The 18,618-nt window shown below is 41.7% G+C and overlaps 3 protein-coding genes and 1 long non-coding RNA gene across 6 annotated transcripts; all 4 read left to right on the top strand.

Moving 5' to 3' along the window:
• Positions 1-68: 68 nt before the first annotated feature.
• LOC141843661 (uncharacterized) lies at positions 69-1,092 on the top strand. 3 transcript variants are annotated; one of them, XR_012603039.1, is made up of 4 exons: positions 69-370; positions 446-605; positions 800-877; positions 964-1,092. It is a non-coding gene; the product is annotated as an uncharacterized LOC141843661 (long non-coding RNA). The 3 variants fall into 3 exon arrangements; XR_012603040.1 differs by having other exon boundaries at positions 69-605; positions 800-873; XR_012603038.1 differs by having other exon boundaries at positions 69-605.
• A 1,596-nt stretch (positions 1,093-2,688) lies between these two features.
• On the top strand, positions 2,689-4,299 carry LOC141842736 (tetrahydroberberine oxidase-like). Its single transcript, XM_074730751.1, has one exon. The coding sequence runs from the start codon at positions 2,689-2,691 to the stop codon at positions 4,297-4,299; it is 1,611 nt and encodes a 536-aa protein (XP_074586852.1).
• Positions 4,300-11,737: 7,438 nt separating this feature from the next.
• Positions 11,738-13,363, top strand: LOC141843390 (tetrahydroberberine oxidase-like). The gene has a single exon (XM_074731461.1). It carries the CDS (start codon positions 11,738-11,740, stop codon positions 13,361-13,363), a length of 1,626 nt encoding a protein of 541 aa, XP_074587562.1.
• A 2,863-nt stretch (positions 13,364-16,226) lies between these two features.
• On the top strand, positions 16,227-17,858 carry LOC141842691 (tetrahydroberberine oxidase-like). Its single transcript, XM_074730726.1, has one exon. The coding sequence runs from the start codon at positions 16,227-16,229 to the stop codon at positions 17,832-17,834; it is 1,608 nt and encodes a 535-aa protein (XP_074586827.1). The 3' UTR covers positions 17,835-17,858.
• The last annotated feature ends 760 nt before the right edge of the window (positions 17,859-18,618 follow it).

Raw genomic sequence — 18,618 nt, 5'->3', positions numbered from 1 at the left:
AGTTTAATTTTTTGTTCATTGTCTATGACTTTGCGGATTCATTTTACTATTATTGATGTCTGCTTTAAATATATTCCAACAAATGTAACAACTAATTATTGCATGATCTGTCTATTCTCCAAAAATTGAATCATTACTGATTTTCTTTCTTCATGTTTGGCCAAATATCTATGATTTTGGCAAATAGATCATATCTGGTGTTGAATATTGCCATAGAAACATGGTTGTTCATGGGGACTTGAAACCAGAGAATTTATTATTGGATTCAAAGTGTAATGTTAAAATTGCTGATTTTGGCTTAAGTAATGTCATGCATGATGGCCATTTTCTTTAGACTAGCTGTGGAAGTCCAAATTATGCTGCTCCTGAGGTATTTATATATTTCACCTTTTTGATATTTTGTTTTTAGATGATTTTCATTGTGATATCAAGTTGTTCATTGCAGGTCATTTCTGGAAAACTTTATGCAGGGCTGAGGTAGATGTGTGGAGTTACGGTGTCATTCTTTATGCTCTTCTTTGTGGGACCCTTCCCTTTGATGATGAGAACATACCAAATATATTTAAGAAGATGTGCAAAACATCTTACAACTTACAGCTGAACAGGTATGCTAACATCAAATAAAATTTCATTTATAATTTGTTTGAAAAGCTTATTCTCCCTGCAATATAAAATTATCTGCTTCAATATAAATTTCAATTATATTTCTAATTTCCAGTATTATTCATTTACGTTACACTAATTTGCATATTTTTTTTAAATTGTTATCTTAGTTCAAAATTTGCATACTTTTTTATAGGTTCTGTATCCTTTAAATAAGCCAAATGATCAAAGCAATTCAGGATTTTAAAGTTCATGAAGATCATGAATATAGTAGGTATTTAATTTGATTAACTTTCATTGATGTTAATTTTGTTAAATACATTCACTTATATTAATGTTTTATTATAATTTAATTTGCAGGTGATAACTAGAAGCGAAGGTGCTCATTTTGTTGATTGTTGGTGATTCATATCTATCATGTTTTGAAATTGTATTTTGTATGCACCATATATATGTACTTTATGGGAGCATAATATATATTTTTTTAGATTTTTATGATTCCGTTTGTAATATTGATACATATTATTTCAGGACATGATTTACTTTTAATATAATTAGAGTTTTTTTAAAGATAATTGTTATTCTTATGTAAATTTAAAACTATAAATTGAATTCTAAATTTTAATTTTTTTAATAACATTGTGGTTATAATTTATACTTACAGAAAAATATCATGTGGTTATAAGCTATACTCATAGAAAAAAGATTGTGGGTAATTATTTAGTCATTATTTATGATGATTTTTAGTTTTGTCACTAAAATTTATAGTGACATAATGAAATCCGTAGGTATAATTTAAGGTATTTTTTGACGGTAATGGATACCGTCACTATATGTTACATCCACGGTAAAAAAATCATACGTATATGATATTTTTCTTATAGTGATGAGATTGGATAAGGTTATTTTAATAAATAATTTCCGTCCCACTTGTTGTTATATTTTTAAAAATAAAAAAATAAAAAATGTCAATTGTTGACTTGGTCTCAACATAGTCTCAACTATTGACTTTGTCTCATCAATTGTTGACTGGGTCTAACATAGTCTCAACTGTTGACTTTGTCTCAATCGTTGACTTCACATTATTATTATTATTATTATTTACTTACCCCTACAAATTTTAATCAAAATTACTATAATTATTTGATCAAGTTAAACTAATTCTCACTAAATTTAAGCTATTTTAATCAATTCTTGATCAGTTTTAATTAATATTGTTAAAAAAACTTTCATCTAAAATTAAACTATACTACGTACCAGTTTTAATCAAATCTTTACCAAAATAAAATATTTTTAGATAAAATACGATGTATATTATTTTAATAATTAAAAAAGTGCCCTCTTATCAAAAGTCGACGCATAGCAATATTAATATTTGCTTAAACATATTTTCAAATACGGATATTAAAATAATATATATATTTGAGATCGGACAAGGTTATTTTAATCAAAATAATAAATATTTTCCGTCCTACGTTAACGTGTGAAATGCCAATCATGACATCATGTGGCATACATCGTGTGAAATGCCGATCATTCAAACTTAAACCGTATTTGTCATATGTATTTTAATCCATAAAGCAAATATATATATATATCATAGATTGACATATTCTTAAAATTAATTTTACATCGAGAGTAGGTATGAATTGATCCAATCTATAGCCTTATGTAACTGAGTTTTATCATAATTAATTCAACTATACTTAGGCTACCTTCATATATACTCAATCATATATATCATATCATTAATTTATTCTATTTGGGAAGATCCATATTGGGTTTTTACCCAATTATACCCCAACTTTATTTTTTTTAATAAATATTCGCCCCTACTTTTGGTAAGAAAATGTCATGGAGTGTGCTTTATAACTTGATTTGGAGACGATATTGTGTATATGAATGACAAAGAATAACCATTTAGAAACATTTCGATAATACTTCTAGAAAAAGGAATAAAATAATAATCGCGAAACTTGAAGGAGATTTTTCAAAAAGTACTTGATGATGATAACTTTGCTGTCTAATTTGAGCTCTATATATGCCCCCTAGATCGCGTTCCGCAGTGCAACGTGCAGCCTTGCAATGGCGTCCGCCGTCATTTTCTCCTGCTTCCTCTTCTTCCTCCTCTGCACTTCTCACGCAGCAAATCATCAGCATGCCAACTTCCTCCGTTGCTTTCTTGAAGAAACTGGAGGGTCTTCCTCTTCTCCTTCGATTATTTACACTCCCAACGCCACCTCTTTCGCCACCCTCTACCGCTCCTCCATCCAAAACCTCCGCTTCCTCTCCTCCGGCGCGGAGACTCCCTCCTTCCTCATCGTCCCCTCCGTCGCCCACGACGCCCAGGCCGCCGTCCTCTGCGGACGCCGTCACGGCGTCCGCCTCCGCGTCCGCAGCGGCGGCCATGACTACGAGGGCCTCTCCTACGTCTCCTTCTCCAGAACTCACGGCCCGTTTGCCGTCCTCGACCTCTCTGGACTCCGCTCCATCGACGTCGACGCCGAAGCCCGCACCGCCTGGGTCGGCGCTGGCGCGACCGTCGGCGAGGTGTACTACCACGTGGCTGCCGCCAGCCCCACCGCCGCGTTCCCTGTCGGCGTTTGCACCACGGTCGGTGTCGGCGGCCTGTTCAGCGGAGGCGGCCTCGGGTCGTTGCAGAGGAAGTACGGCGTCTCCGCCGACAACATCGTGGATGCCGAGCTGGTCAACGCCGACGGCGAGCTGTTGACCAGGGAGACCATGGGGGAAGACTTGTTTTGGGCGATAAGAGGCGGCGGCGCGGCGAACTTCGGCGTCGTCGTGGCCTACAAATTGCGACTCGTCCCGGTGCCGCCCCGACTGACGCTGTTCTCCGTGAGCAGAACGCTGGAGGAGGGCGCGACGAGATTGCTGCATTCATGGCAGAGCATCGCGCCGCGGGTCGCCGACGATCTATGGCTCAGGACCCTGGCGCTAGCCGTCGGCGAGGCGCCTGTGAACCGCACTATCCAGGTCATTTTCCAAGGCCTTTTCCTAGGCCCCCGTCACGCTATGCTCGCGGCCATCAATAAGAGCTTCCCCGAGCTGGGCGTGAGGGCCGAGGATTGCAACGAGTTGAGTTGGGTGGAGACGGCTCTCGCCCTCGACGGCCATCCATTGAATGATCCCAGCGTGCTGTTGGACAGGCGGCCGGTGTACAGCAACAGCTCCTTCAAGGGCAAGTCGGACTTCGTGAGGAAGCCCATCTCTCAGAAAGCATGGGAGGGGCTTTGGGAGGTTATGATGGAGGGGGAGGAGGAGCCTATGGCGATGGCACTCGAGCCCTGGGGCGGAAGGCTTTGGGACATAGAGGACGATGCCATTGCCTTCCCTCACAGGAAGGGGAATTTGTATAACATTCAGTACTTGATGAGGTGGTTTGAGACACAGGAGGCGGAGGCGGAGACGGAGAGGCACTTGAGGTGGATGAGGAGGCTCTACGACTACATGGCCCCTCACGTGTCGAGCAATCCGAGAGCTGCGTATCTTAACTACAAGGATATAGATTTGGGGAGCAGCACAGAAGAAGGAAGGACGAGCTACATGGAGGCAAGCGCTTGGGGAAGAAGATACTTCCTGCACAACTTTGACAAGCTCGCGAAAGTCAAAGCTCGAGTTGACCCGGAAAACTACTTTTGGAATGAGCAAGGCATCCCTCCTTTTGCTGCTTGGTGAATACCACTACATGCACGATAAACGATTAGTTATCCTTTGTATTTGAATGCATTAAATTTAATTACAGTACACTACCATTTACAGAACAATATTTGTAAAGTTGTTGGCGGAAACGTGCAGCCTCCGCTTGTTCCTTGTTATTAGGAGTTACTCCAAACTATCAAGAAAAGTCAAGTCACATGTCCTAAGAACTCATACTTAACCTAGCTAGTAGAGACTCAGATCTAATGAATCAGTTCAGGGACAAGATAGCTTCTCGATTGTCTACCTCAATGCGTTGACTTTATTTCTACCTCGGCTGCCAACTTCGATTTCAACTCGGTCTTAGCCACGGACCTCATCTCAATCTTGCCTGTCGATCTCAATTACCGATCTCAATCTCAAAATAGTCTCAGCTGCCGATCTCGATTTCGACTTGGCCTCAGTTGTCAACTTCATCTCGGCCTCAACTGCCAACATCAATCTCAATTTGGCCTAAGTTGCCGATTTCATCTCAATCTTGATTGTCGACCTCACTTTGACCTTGGCTACTGACCTCGATCTCAACCTCAACCGTCGAATTCACTTTTGCCTCATATGCCTTCCTCGATCTCAAATCGACCTTAGCTGTCGACCTCATCTTAGCATCGACTGCTGACCTCGATCAACTTGGTCTCAACTGTTGACTTCGTTTCGGCCTTGGCTCTCGATCTCATTCTCAACTCAACCTCAACTACCAACCTTATCTCAATTTCGCCTGCCAACCTCGTTTTAGACTTGACTACCAACCTTGATCTCAACTCGGCCTCAACTGCCGACTTCACTTTGGTCTTGACTGCCGACATCGATCTTTACTCGGTCTTAACTATCGACCTCATCTCGTCATCTGCTCCTGAGAACTACTTTTGGAATGAACAAGGCATCCCTCCTTTTGCTGCTTTGCTGATGTCTGTAAATAATTAATTAACTACTGTTGCTTCGTATTTGAATGTATTAATTAATAAAGGTATTATTTACAGATAAATGAATTTAACTGTTTGCACAATCTGACAAACAACAAGTACACAAAGAAATACAGCTAGCGCTAATTAGTTTTGCATTGTTAATATGGCACAAATCAAAATTAAATCAAGTAATTATCATCCGTTGTGTAGCTAATCCACACTACAATTCAACTGTTACAAAAATTAAAGAATCCAAAAGTAACTTTACGAACTTGGATCCATAAATTGTCAGGTAAACATGCTGATATGTATGTCATATCTTTTCTATGTAACAAAATTGGTCCATATATACTGCCAACTATATATATTCTTCTAGAGTTCATCCTGCATGCAAAACGATGAGAAAAAAGAACTGGATATATATATGTAAAGGTCTCACTCTACGGGATCTTACCGTCAATTGATAGTGATAAGATTTAAAAGTTTTATCTATTGAAAGTTGTAGTCAGTAATTTTGTCTACGTTATAGTTTGTCTGAGTTTTTAGTTTATTAATTTGCTTTAGATCCTATTAAGTAGGAGATGTGGTTGAAGTATTTCGCTGTAAAAGACCTATTTATAGGCTCTGCTTCCATTTGGTGGAATACTCAAATTTACAAGAATGTTTTGTTTCTTTCGTTTTCTCTTGGCATGTTAACAGTGGTATTAGAGTTGTTCCCCCTTCACTTTCCCCCTTCTCTGTTCTCTGTCCAACTCTACATCCCTCTTATAGTAGCTGTAGAAGCCCGCGTTGCCGTAGCAAATTTCCTCCGGGACGTAGGCGACATTTGTCCATCCCATTGTTGCGTTATTCTTGGGGTGCACGCAGTGCCGGAAGACTCCTTCGTCACCGAGAGTTGCTCTTTGGTAATTTATTTGTCCTCTCTTCTCTGTTCATCGGTAGCAGTAGGGAGAAATAAGTAACTCAAAAGAGCGACGGAGAAGGCAGGAGGTGGCAGTGGGGACAGATTCGGCCAAGAAATTGTGAATTGGAAGAGCGTCGGAGATCTCCTTACGCCGTCGTGGGTATATCTCTGATATTTCTGAATCCTCGATATTTTTTTCTCTCCTCATTTTGATCCCGAATTCGGGGGAGATCAGAAGTTTAAATAGTGTTTGGACTTCAACGGTGGTGATTTGTTAAATTGCTCATCAGTTAAACCTTGACGGTTAGGTTTGCTCTTTCTATACATCCAACTCCTTTCATTCTGCATTTTTCCTATTTTCAATTTATTAAATTAATAAACAAAACTATAACATATAAAACCTACCATAACCTCATTAACAACCATAAGATAAGGTAATCATGGTAATTTCTTTTAACAACAACAAAATTATACCTACAATAGGTGAAATCACGAGTATCCGTAGCCGAAATATGTGAAACACACCTCAAAGTAGGACCTGCACAAATAAATTTACAATCTTATATTATATAACAAAGATAATTAATTAAAATATATTGAAATTAAAATAAGATACACAAATATTATTACAACTCTAATCCGCCCGGCAACGTAACCCTAACTCGATCTAAACACTAACCTAAACCCTAACCCTAAAAATAAACATTAACTCTCACCCTAAACACTAACCATAACACTAACCCTAAACCCTAACCCCTAACCCTAAGCTAAACCCTAACCCCAATCACTAACCCTAATCCTAAACCCTAACCCTAATCATTAACCCTAACTCTAACCCTAAATCCTAACCCTAACCACTAATCCTAACCCTAACCACTAATCCTAACCCTAAACACAAACCTAACCCTAAACCTAACCGTAAACCCTAAAATTGATGTCGGCCAGCACTGTACTCCACCACCAGCCGGCCAGCCCACTCCATTGCCAGGCCAACACCCCACCAGCGGACGGCCGACCGGCCAACACCCCACCAGCGGCCGCCCGACCGCCCAACACCCCACCACTGCGCCGGCCGGCCAGCCCAGCACCTCGCGCGCGCGAGCCCCAGCACCCCGCCGCCATGCCATCGGCCGACCAACGGGCCGACGCCGGCCGACCACCTTCACGCCGCAACTTTCCAGCCCCCCCCCCAAGAGAAGAAACAACGAAAAAATATAAAGAAATTACAGATCTTACCATCGAGCAGCCTCACCTAACGCGTTTTCGTCGCCGGAGACGGAGGGATCAGAGAGGGAATCGCCGGAGGAATCGCACAGAAATCAGAGGGAGAGAAGAATGAAAAATCGCGAAGGGAAGAAGAAAAGGGGATCGGGCGGATGATAAGTTAGGGCATTTGGCAGGAAACATTTGGCAAGAAAACCAATTTCGTCGAAACTAGTTTCAATTGGCGACGAAAAATTATTTTCGTCGGTAATTTAGCGACAAAACATGTATTCGTCGCCAATTGACGACAAATTTGGCGATGAAACTAGTTTCGTCGCCAAATGCCCTAACTTATCATCACCCAGCCCCACACCCATGACCCAAACCATGTCTTTAGCCAACTTGGCGACGAATGAGAGTTTCGTCGCCAATTTGACGACAAATCAGAGTTTCGTCGCCAACTTGGCGATGAATCAGAGTTTCGTCGCCAAATTGGCGATGAATCCTAGGTTTCGTCGCAAAATTGGCGACGAAACAAAGATTTTCGTCACCATTTTGCGATGAATTTGGCGACAAAAATGTGTTCATTCCAAATTGGCAACTAAAATTTTTTCGTCGCAAATGTCATTGTAAATTTGCGACGAATACGTGTTTTGTCGCAAAATTCATCCCCTAATTTGCGACGAAAATATTTCATCACAAAAGTTTGTTGCAAATGCGTTGTATTTTTGTAGTGCAAATAATCTAGTAGTAAAGCAAGTGCAGGCCGACGCTTAATGTACGAATTAGATCGAAACCAATGGATCTGATCTCCACAATATTGATTTATAAATTACTTCATGCATAATCTGTCGACACCTTGATGTTGCAAAGCAACATAAATAGGAAGAAGCAATCGAAATAATGAGCTTGATCTTTCGTAGAGTTAAGACGACGACAATCCTATTCTCCAGTTCCTTTACTTTTCAATGCAAGGTCTTACCCCTTCTACTTTCTCCACAGGCTGATCCTTGAAGGGAAGATCTGCTGTCCTTTTATTATGTAAAAAGGTGGAATCTGTCACCCTAATGGTTCCACACGGTCGGCCCCATGACCATTTATAAAAAGATAAATCGAGAAACTGTAGTTAATCACAATGGATGAAGATATTGCTTGGCTTCGCCGAGATGAAGATCTCCTGTCCTTTGTCTGAGACAAGGTTGATAGGGTTAATTAAACTCGATTGATTAAAAAATTTGAATTGATTCAAGTTGAATTTCGATATTTTAATGATCAATATATTAATTGATTAAGTGAGACATTAATTAGGGTTAAGGTTGATTGAATATTTAATAATGGAGAACATTTAAGTGAGCTACGCACTAAAAAAAAGATTATTTACGATGAATTAAAAAAAGTCATTGTAAAAATATTTTATGATGAAATCTACAACTAAAACTTTCTGTCGTTAATAGGTCATTGCCAAATTTTACAACGAAATAATAAAAATTCATCGCAAATTTTACAATAAACTTTTGTTTCGTTGCAAAATTTGTTGTAATTTTGCGACGCAAATATAATTCATCACACAATTCACTCAAATGGAAATCTACGATAAAAATTGATTTTCGTCGTAGATTTGCATCGAAACATGTTTTTATATAGTTGATCGGACACTTGATAGTCAAAAAGTTCAATAGAGAGTTAACAAGTAGAAAATTCAAATGGATCATAGTCGACTAGACACTTAATAGTTAGAAGTCCAATAGGGAGTTGACAAGTAAAAAATCTAACGGTTGATCGAATACTTGACGATTGAAAGTCCAATGGACACTTGGCATGAGAAGCAAAGTTCAAGTCGGACACTTGGTATGAGAAACAAAGTTCAAGTCGATAGATCGGACACTTGGGTTGAGATATAAAGTCCAAGTCGGTAACGATCGATCGGACACTTGACAGGTGAATAAAAGCCTAACAGTTCGGCAATGATTAGATATTAAACAAGTATGGAGTGTCATGAAGGATCGGATGTTAGATGAGTGCGAAAATCCAAATAGATCAAGGAAGACTGAAGGTTTGGTATTGAAGAAGTTCTTGCAAATTAAAAGTGACTGAATGTTATTGTTGCAATCATGCCCATAAGTTATGTTTTGATGTTTGACACCAATAAACCTTAGAGCACAAGATGAGATATCTAACATGTGCGTTAAGTGTGCAGGAAAGTCCTTACGAGGTAAGGCAAGTGGAGGAAAAGTCCAAGAGGGAGTCTTGGCATGAGGAAGTCCTTGCGGGTGAGAAGACCAGAGGCAAGGCAAAAGGAAAGTCCAAGAGGGAGTCTTGGTGTGGAAAGTACAAGAGGGAGTCTTGGCATGGAAAGTCCAAGAGGGAGTCTTGGCATGGAAAGTCCTTGTGGGTGAGAAGACCGGAGGCAAGGCAAAAGAAAAGTCCAAGAGGGTCGGGGAGCGAGCTCTTGGCACGGGAAAGCCCTTACGAGGTAAGGCAAATGAAGATCAAGAAGGTCGACGACCAGAGTCTTGATCAAGCGAGGAAAGAACTCGGTAAGATTTCATTTCAGCCATCTTTCACTGATTCCAGTCGACTGAAGGGTAAGTTCAGTCGTCTGACACCAAGTTATTACGCCTGATACGCAGTTTCAGTCGACTGTTTTTACGGCCAGTCGAGTCATTTTTAAGCTCAGTCGACTGACTTTTAAGGCCAGTCGACTGAGGCAACTCAGAAGCGAACAGAAGCCAGAATGACTCGACTGGTCGTTCACATCAGTCGACTGAGGTCAAAATCAGTCGACTGAGGGTGAAATTCAGTCGACTGGATTTTGAATTCTGACAGAAATCAGGCATGATTTCAGCAGTTCAGTAGCCGTTTTCCAGGTTTGACCATACCAGTCGACTGAAGTGGTAAATCCAGTCGACTGGTGACTTAAAAACTGAACTGGTATAAGAGGTGAGTGCACTTCGTGGAAGAGGCACTGACCCTCATTCAAACTCCAAGCTCTTGTGCTCTAGTGATCAAGCAACCACCTGGTGTTCAACCCTAAAGCTTGGAGCAATCTTGTGAAGAAGAAGAAGCTCTCTATATTGTAATCATCTCTTCTCTTCTTCTTCATTTTTGTACTTGATTTGTGTAACTTGGTGTAAGAAGATTTCTCCGCCTTCGGTGTTTTAACCGAGAAGGAGAGGAATAGTGGAAGAGTGGCTGAGTGAAGATCCTTGGATTAGTCGCCTCAAGGAGGCGGATACCAAGTAAAATACTCTTGTTAGCATTGTAGAGTTGTGAGGGAGTGAAGAAAATCTTTCCTTCATCGACAAAAGTTCGAAGAGAAGCTATTCAACCCCCCTTCTAGCTTCACAAGGTCCTTACAAATGTTAGACACGTAAAGTTTCAGTAGATTAAGATAGACCAGATGTTAACTAGGCAACGAAAAATTGACAGGTCAAAGTTGATTGGATGCTGAAAAAAAAATCCTGATAGATTGAAGTTAATTGGATATCAAATAAGACGCGAATTCAACATTAACAAGGATGGAGTCATGTATTAGCTTACTTGACTCATGTATTAACTTACTCGACTTTAACCCAAGGGTCGACAACATTAAGAAGAAGGTTGCAGGGATGTAAGAAAGGAAGAATATGAGAAAGAGGGAAGGCAATCCCGAGCTTGAGATCAGCTCATGATTAGCTGGGTAGATCAGCCGAGCTCGCTCTGTCATTGACTTTAACAAGGTTGAAATAGAAATATCACCTGATTGCATAGAGTATATCGATCGATCGATGAAGTCTAAATCCTAAAATAAGAGTTTGTGTTTTTAAGATTGCTATAATAATGCGGTTTACTACAGTATTAAAGTTTAAGATTTCTATTGTAGTATTTTGTTACAGTACTAATCAATTGATGAGTATAATTTAAAAGGGAATTATTCAATAAGGTCGAATCAAAGCAAGTTAAGGACGTAATAATTATTAAAATATATTATTTTCTTTTTGATAAGTGTATCATTGATATATGATTAATTAATAAATAAATTTATTGTTCATCTATTAATTATCTGTAACGTATTTTTTACATAATCAATCGACTGTTAATATTATTATAATAGTAGTGAATCGACTGTTAATGAAAATATGTTAGTGAATCGACTGTTAATGAAAATATGTTTATCTTAAATCTCTATATGAGCCCAATAACTTGATTTGGAGACGATATTGTGTATATATATGGATTACAAAGAATAACCATTTGGAGACATTAATTTCGACAATACTTCTAGAATAAGGGGTAAAATAATAATTGTGAAACTTGAAGGAGCTTTTTCAAAAAGTACTTTCGTGTTGATGATGATAAATATGGTGTCTTTGATATCTATATATGGCCCCTAGATCGCGTTCCGCAGTATGCAACGTGCAGCCTTGCAATGGCGTCCGCCGTCATTTTCTTCTGTTTCCTCTTCTTCCTCCTCTGCACTTCTCACGCAGCAAATCATCAGCATGCCAACTTCCTCCGTTGCTTCCTTGAAGCAACCGGAGGATCTTCCTCTTTTTCTTCGAAGATTTACACTCCCAACACCACCTCCTTCTCCACGCTCTACAGCTCGTCCATCCAAAACCTCCGCATCCTCTCCTCCGGCTCCGGCGCAGAGACTCCCTCCTTCCTCATCGTCCCCTCCGTGGCCCACGACGCCCAGGCCGCCGTCCTCTGCGGACGCCGTCACGGCGTCCGCCTCCGCGTCCGCAGCGGCGGCCATGACTACGAGGGCCTCTCCTACGTCTCCTTCTCCAGTACTGACGGCCCGTTTGCCGTCCTCGACCTCTCTGGACTCCGCTCCATCGACGTCGACGCCGAAGCCCGCACCGCCTGGGTCGGCGCTGGGGCCACCGTCGGCGAGGTGTACTACCACGTGGCTGACGCCAGCCCCACCGCCACGTTCCCTGCTGGAATCTGCACCACTGTCGGTGTCGGCGGCCTGTTCAGCGGAGGCGGCCTCGGGTCGTTGCAGAGGAAGTACGGCGTCTCCGCCGACAACATCGTGGATGCCGAGCTGGTCAACGCCGACGGCGAGCTGTTGACCAGGGAGACCATGGGGGAAGACTTGTTTTGGGCGATAAGAGGCGGCGGCGCGGCGAACTTCGGCGTCGTCGTGGCCTACAAGTTGCGACTCGTCCCGGTGCCTCCCAAACTGACTCTGTTCTCCGTGAGCAGAACGCTGGAGGAGGGTGCGACGAGGTTGCTGCATTCATGGCAGAGCATCGCGCCGCGGGTCGCCGACGATCTATGGATCAGGGCCGTCGCATTGGCTGTCGGAGAGGCGCCGCTAAACCGCACGATCCAGGTCACATTCCTAGGCCTCTTCCTGGGCCCCCGTCGAGGTATGCTCGCGGCCATCAAGAAGAGCTTCCCCGAGCTGGGCGTGAGGGCCGAGGACTGCAACGAGTTGAGTTGGGTGGAGACGGCTCTCTCCCTCGACGGCCATGCATTGAATGATACCAGCGTGCTGTTGGACCGCCGTCCGGCGTACAACAGCTCGTTCAAGATCAAGTCGGACTTCGTGAGGAAGCCCATCTCCGAGAAAGCATGGGAGGGGATTTGGAAGGTTATGATGGAGGAGGAGGAGGAGCCTCTGACGATGGCATTGGAGCCGTGGGGTGGAAGTCTTTGGGAGATAGAAGATGATGCCATTGCCTTTCCTCACAGGAAGGGGAATTTATATATCGTTCAGTACTTCATGAGGTGGTTTGAGACAGAGGCGGAGGTGACGGAGAGGCACTTGACATGGATGAGAAAGTTCTACGAATACATGACACCTCACGTGTCCAGCAATCCCAGAGCTGCGTATCTTAACTTCAAGGATATCGACTTGGGTAGCAGCACAGAGGAAGGGACGACGAGTTACACGGAAGCAAGCGCTTGGGGAAGAAGATACTTCCTGCACAACTTTGACAAGCTCGCGATAGTCAAGGCTCGAGTTGACCCTGAGAACTACTTTTGGAATGAACAGGGCATCCCTCCTTTCACTGCTTTGCTAATGTCTGTAAATAATTAAGTACTGTTGCTTCGTATTTGAATGTATTAATTAATAAAGGTATTATTATATATATATATTCTTCTAGAGTTCATCCTGCATGCAAAACGATGAGAAAAAAGAACTTGACATATATATGTAAGAGTGGTGATACACTGCATGAAACCATAGTATAAAATTGTGAGCATGACACTCACATTGGCAGTGGGGAACTTGCAGACATGTAATATGATGTCAAAGGTATATATATATATATTATATATGGTAAATATATATATATATATGTAAAGGTCTCACTCTACGGGATCTTACCGTCAATTGATAGTGATACGGTGGATACGGGATCTACGTGTGACAAAGTCAAAGTCAAAAATCAAGTGACGGTTAAAATGATCACTAGATTTCAGAAAACTCGAGTTCTTCGACCTCATCAATTCAGTTCATTCGATTTCAAAAAATTCATGCTCTTCGACTCTATTAGCTCGGCTCATCTGACTTCAGGAGACTCATGACTCGTCGACTCTATTAGGTCAATTCATCTGACTTCAAAAACTCGATCAAGACATCTCGATCTCAATAACTTAACTTAGACATTTCAATCTTCAAGACTACTACACATTTACTTTATTTCCTTAATTATCCATTAGTTGAGGCATACATCCTAATTAAGTTGGCCCATAGACAATAACTATGTAGCACTAGGTGAATAGAGAAGTGGTTATGTGATTGTCGGATTTGATCTCCTAGATGTCCTCTTTCTAATACGCAATATTTAGTGGATGGAGAGACAAACTAATTGTTATTGGATCTGATCTCCTCATTGATTTTGACATGAAAATATTTTTCGGATAACTATATAAATTCTAGAGAATGTATCTTTAAAAAGAGACACACATGCGTCTTCTTTTTCTTCTATTATTTTACTGTTTTCATCTTTTTTAGCCTTTGTGTTAATTTGAGCATCGAAATGATCATGTCAAATATCAAATCTCCACATCCATCCTAATCCATATTTGAATGTTACAATCATCCTTAGTACCGCCTCCTCCACCGTCAGAGCCTCTTACTTCTCCACCTCAACCGTCATGATCTTAGATAAGTACAGATAGTTTTTTGGTATACCAAAAAGAAGCAATAGATTACTTGAAAATCTATTACCTTTTGTATGTTTGAACCAATAAAAATTTACAAAAAAAAGGTTGTAGTTTGACTTACGGTTCGTTGGATTAATACTTGAAAATTGTGGGGAAAGGACAAGCCTCTTCCTGCTAGAAATTAAACATCATAAATGTGGGACAATTGAGCATCTGATTTTTAGATTATATACCTTTGAAAATTAGTTTGGAGAATCTACTAACTGAAACGTCTTCATTAAAATCTTTAGATTATTTCAGCGACTGTAGAAAGGAATGACAATGAATCTCGATTTGATTTATAACTTTTATTCGTTTTTACTTCGACAATAAATTCATGTTTAGAATTATTTGCGTCATTACGATCGATTTTCATGCACGTTGAACCGATTCCATTTTAGGAAATCTAACAATTATTTTCTGCAAAAGATATATCAAATAAAACATCAGCAATTATTCTCACGTTTCAGAATAAATATATCAAAAAATTTTAATTTTTTGGTAAAGCAATGAGCAATTAATTGTATATTATTATTATTATTAATTTTCATTTCGCCCTGCAAAAACATAAAACCCCCACAAATTTTAATCAAAATTACTATAATTATTTGATCAAGTTAAACTAATTCTCACTAAATTTAAGCTATTTCAATCAATTCTTGATCAGTTTTAATTAATGTTAAAAAAATTTCCACTAAATCTACAGTGTACCGGTTTTAATCAATTCTTCCCAAAATAAAATATTATTAGGTAAAACTATGATGTATATTATTTTAATTATTAAAAAAAGTGCCCTCTTATCAAAAGTCGACACATAGCAATATTAATATTTGCGTAAATATATTTTCAAATATGGATATTAAAATAATATATATATTTGAGATCGGATAAGGTTATTTTAATCAAAATAATAAATATTTTCCGTCCCACGTTAACGTGTTGTTACTTTAAAAAAATAAAAAATAAAAAGTGCCAATCATGTGGCATACATTTTAATCAAAACGCATGATCATTCAAACTTAAACATTGTTTGACCAGATCTTTAAATGTATTTTAATTCATATTAAATATACATTATTTTTAAATCGAGAGAAGGTATGAATCGATCGAATCAATAGCATCAAATAATCTATAGTAAAGCATGTGCAGGCCAACGTTTAATGCACGAGTTAGATCGAAACCAAGTGATCTGATCTCCACAATATCGATTATCATATCATTAATTTATTCTATTTGGGAAGATCCATATTGGCTTTTTACCTAATTATACCCCAACTTTATTTTTTTTATAAATCGCCCCTACTTTTTAATTTGCAAATCAACCCATAATGATTTGTAAAGAAGCATGGTAAAAATTGTCATGGAGTGTGCTTTATAACTTGATTTGGAGATGATATTGTGGCTTTGGGGCATAGTTGAATTGACTAGTATAGGACAGATTTATTGAAATTGATAAGAATTGAATTTTGATGAAATTAAGATAATATCTTTACCGTAGTGACCAACTATAATTTCAATTTCTTGATGGAGAAGAAAAGGAGATGATATTGTGTATATGAATGACAAAGAATAACTATTTAGAAGCATTTCGATAATACTTCTAGAAGAAGGGATAAAATCATAATTGTTAAACTTGAAGGATCTTTTTCAAAAATTACTTTCGTCTTGATGATGATAAATATGGTGTCCAAATTTGAGCTCTATTTATGGGCCCCTAGATCGCGTTACGCAGTGCAACGTGCAGCCTTGCAATGGCGTCCGCCGTCATTTTCTCCTGGTTCCTCTTCTTCCTCCTCTGCACTTCTCACGCAGCAAATCATCAGCATGCCAACTTCCTCCGTTGCTTTCTTGAAGAAACAGGAGGGTCTTCCTCTTCTCCTTCGATTATTTACACTCCCAACGCCACCTCTTTCGCCACCCTCTACCGCTCCTCCATCCAAAACCTCCGCTTCCTCTCCTCCGGCGCAGAGACTCCCTCCTTCCTCATCGTCCCCTCCGTCGCCCACGACGCCCAGACCGCCGTCCTCTGCGGACGCCGTCACGGCGTCCGCCTCCGCGTCCGCAGCGGCGGCCATGACTACGAGGGCCTCTCCTACGTCTCCTTCTCCAGAACTGACGGCCCGTTTGCCGTCCTCGACCTCTCTGGACTCCGCTCCATCGACGTCGACGCCGAAGCCCGCACTGCCTGGGTCGGCGCTGGCGCCACCGTCGGCGAGGTGTACTACCACGTGGCTGCCGCCAGCCCCACCGCCGCGTTCCCTGCCGGCGTTTGCACCACGGTCGGTGTCGGCGGCCAGTTCAGCGGAGGCGGCGTCGGGTCGTTGCAGAGGAAGTACGGCGTCTCCGCCGACAACATCGTGGATGCCGAGCTGGTCAACGCCAAAGGCGAGCTGTTGACCAGGGAGACCATGGGGGAAGACTTGTTTTGGGCGATAAGAGGCGGCGGCGCGGCGAACTTCGGCGTCGTCGTGGCCTACAAATTGCGACTCGTACCGGTGCCGCCCCGACTGACGCTGTTCTCCGTGAGCAGAACGCTGGAGGAGGGTGCGACGAGGTTGCTGCATTCATGGCAGAGCATCGCGCCGCGGGTCGCCGACGATCTATGGCTCAGGACCATGGCGCAAGCCGTCGGCGAGGCGCCGGTGAACCGCACTATCCAGGTCATTTTCCAAGGCCTTTTCCTGGGCCCCCGTCACGGTATGCTCGCGGCCATCAATAAGAGCTTCCCCGAGCTGGGCGTGAGGGCCGAGGATTGCAACGAGTTGAGTTGGGTGGAGACGACTCTCTCCCTCGACGGCCACGCATTGAATGATCCCAGCGTGCTGTTGGACCGGCGGCGGGTGTACAACAGCTCCTTCAAGGGCAAGTCGGACTTCGTGAGGAAGCCCATCTCTCAGAAAGCATGGGAGGGGATTTGGGAGGTTATGATGGAGGGGGAGGAGGAGCCTCTGTTCATGGTAATCGAGCCGTGGGGCGGAAGGCTTTGGGACATAGAGGACGATGCCATTGCCTTCCCTCACAGAAAGGGGAATTTGTATAACATTCAGTACTTCATGAGGTGGTTTGATCAGACACAGGTGGCGGCGGTGACGGAGAGGCACTTGACATGGATGAGGAGGCTCTACGACTACATGGCCCCTCACGTGTCGAGCAATCCGAGAGCTGCGTATCTTAACTACAAGGATATAGATTTGGGGAGCAGCACAGAGGAAGGAAGGACGAGCTACATGGAGGCAAGCGCTTGGGGAAGAAGATACTTCCTGCACAACTTTGACAAGCTCGCGATAGTCAAGGCTCGAGTTGACCCGGAAAACTACTTCTGGAATGAGCAAGGCATCCCTCCTTTTGCTGCTTGGTGAATTCCACAGGATAAACGATTAGTTATGCTTTGTATTTGAATGCATTTAATTTAATTACAGTACAGTAGCATGTACAGAAAAATATTTGTAAAGTTGTTCTATGATAAGGCGGAAACGTGCAGCCTCCGCTTGTTCCTCGTTGTTAGGAGTTACTCTGAACTATAAAACTCAAGATGAGTCACGTGTCCCAAGAACTCATACCTAACCTAGTAGAGACTCAGATCTAACTGAATCAGTTCAGGGACCAGATAGCTTCTTGGTTGTCTACCTCAATCTTGACTCGATCTTAGTTGTTGACCTCATCTCTACCTTGGCTGCCAACTTCGATTTCAACTCGGTCTCAACCACGGATGTCATCTCAATCTTGACTGTCGATCTCAATCTTAATCTCAAAATGGTCTTAGTTGTTAATTTCAATTTCGACTCGGCCTCAACTGTCAACTTCATCTCGACCTCGATTGCCAACATCAATCTCAACTAGGCCTAAGCTGATCATCTCAATCTCGATTGTCAACTTCATTTTGACCTCAACTGTTGACCTCGATCTCAACTTGACCTCAGCCATCGACCTCACTTTAGCCTCAACTGTCTTCCTCGATCGACCTCATCTCGACATCGACTGCCAACCTTGATCTTAGCTTGGTCACAATTGTTGACTTTATCTCGGCCTCGACTCTCGATCTCAATCTCAACTGCCTCAACTGCGAATCTCATCTCAATTTCGCCTGCCAACCCAACTTTGGACTTGGCTACCGATCTTGATCTCAACTCAACCTCAGCTGCC

The sequence above is a fragment of the Curcuma longa genome, chromosome 12, assembly GCF_044706935.1.
Source record: "Curcuma longa cultivar G26 ecotype Majalengka, Jawa Barat chromosome 12, ITB_CL_G26_1.1, whole genome shotgun sequence".
Lineage (NCBI taxonomy): Eukaryota > Viridiplantae > Streptophyta > Magnoliopsida > Zingiberales > Zingiberaceae > Curcuma > Curcuma longa.
The sequence above is the reverse complement of the archived record's forward strand: the minus strand, read 5'-3'. Positions and strand labels throughout refer to the sequence as shown.

Excerpts from the sequence above, each read along its gene's own strand:
- LOC141842736 (XM_074730751.1), top strand. The coding sequence starts at position 2,689 with ATGGCGTCCGCCGTCATTTTCTCCTGCTTCCTCTTCTTCCTCCTCTGC.
- LOC141843390 (XM_074731461.1), top strand. The coding sequence starts at position 11,738 with ATGGCGTCCGCCGTCATTTTCTTCTGTTTCCTCTTCTTCCTCCTCTGC.
- LOC141842691 (XM_074730726.1), top strand. The coding sequence starts at position 16,227 with ATGGCGTCCGCCGTCATTTTCTCCTGGTTCCTCTTCTTCCTCCTCTGC.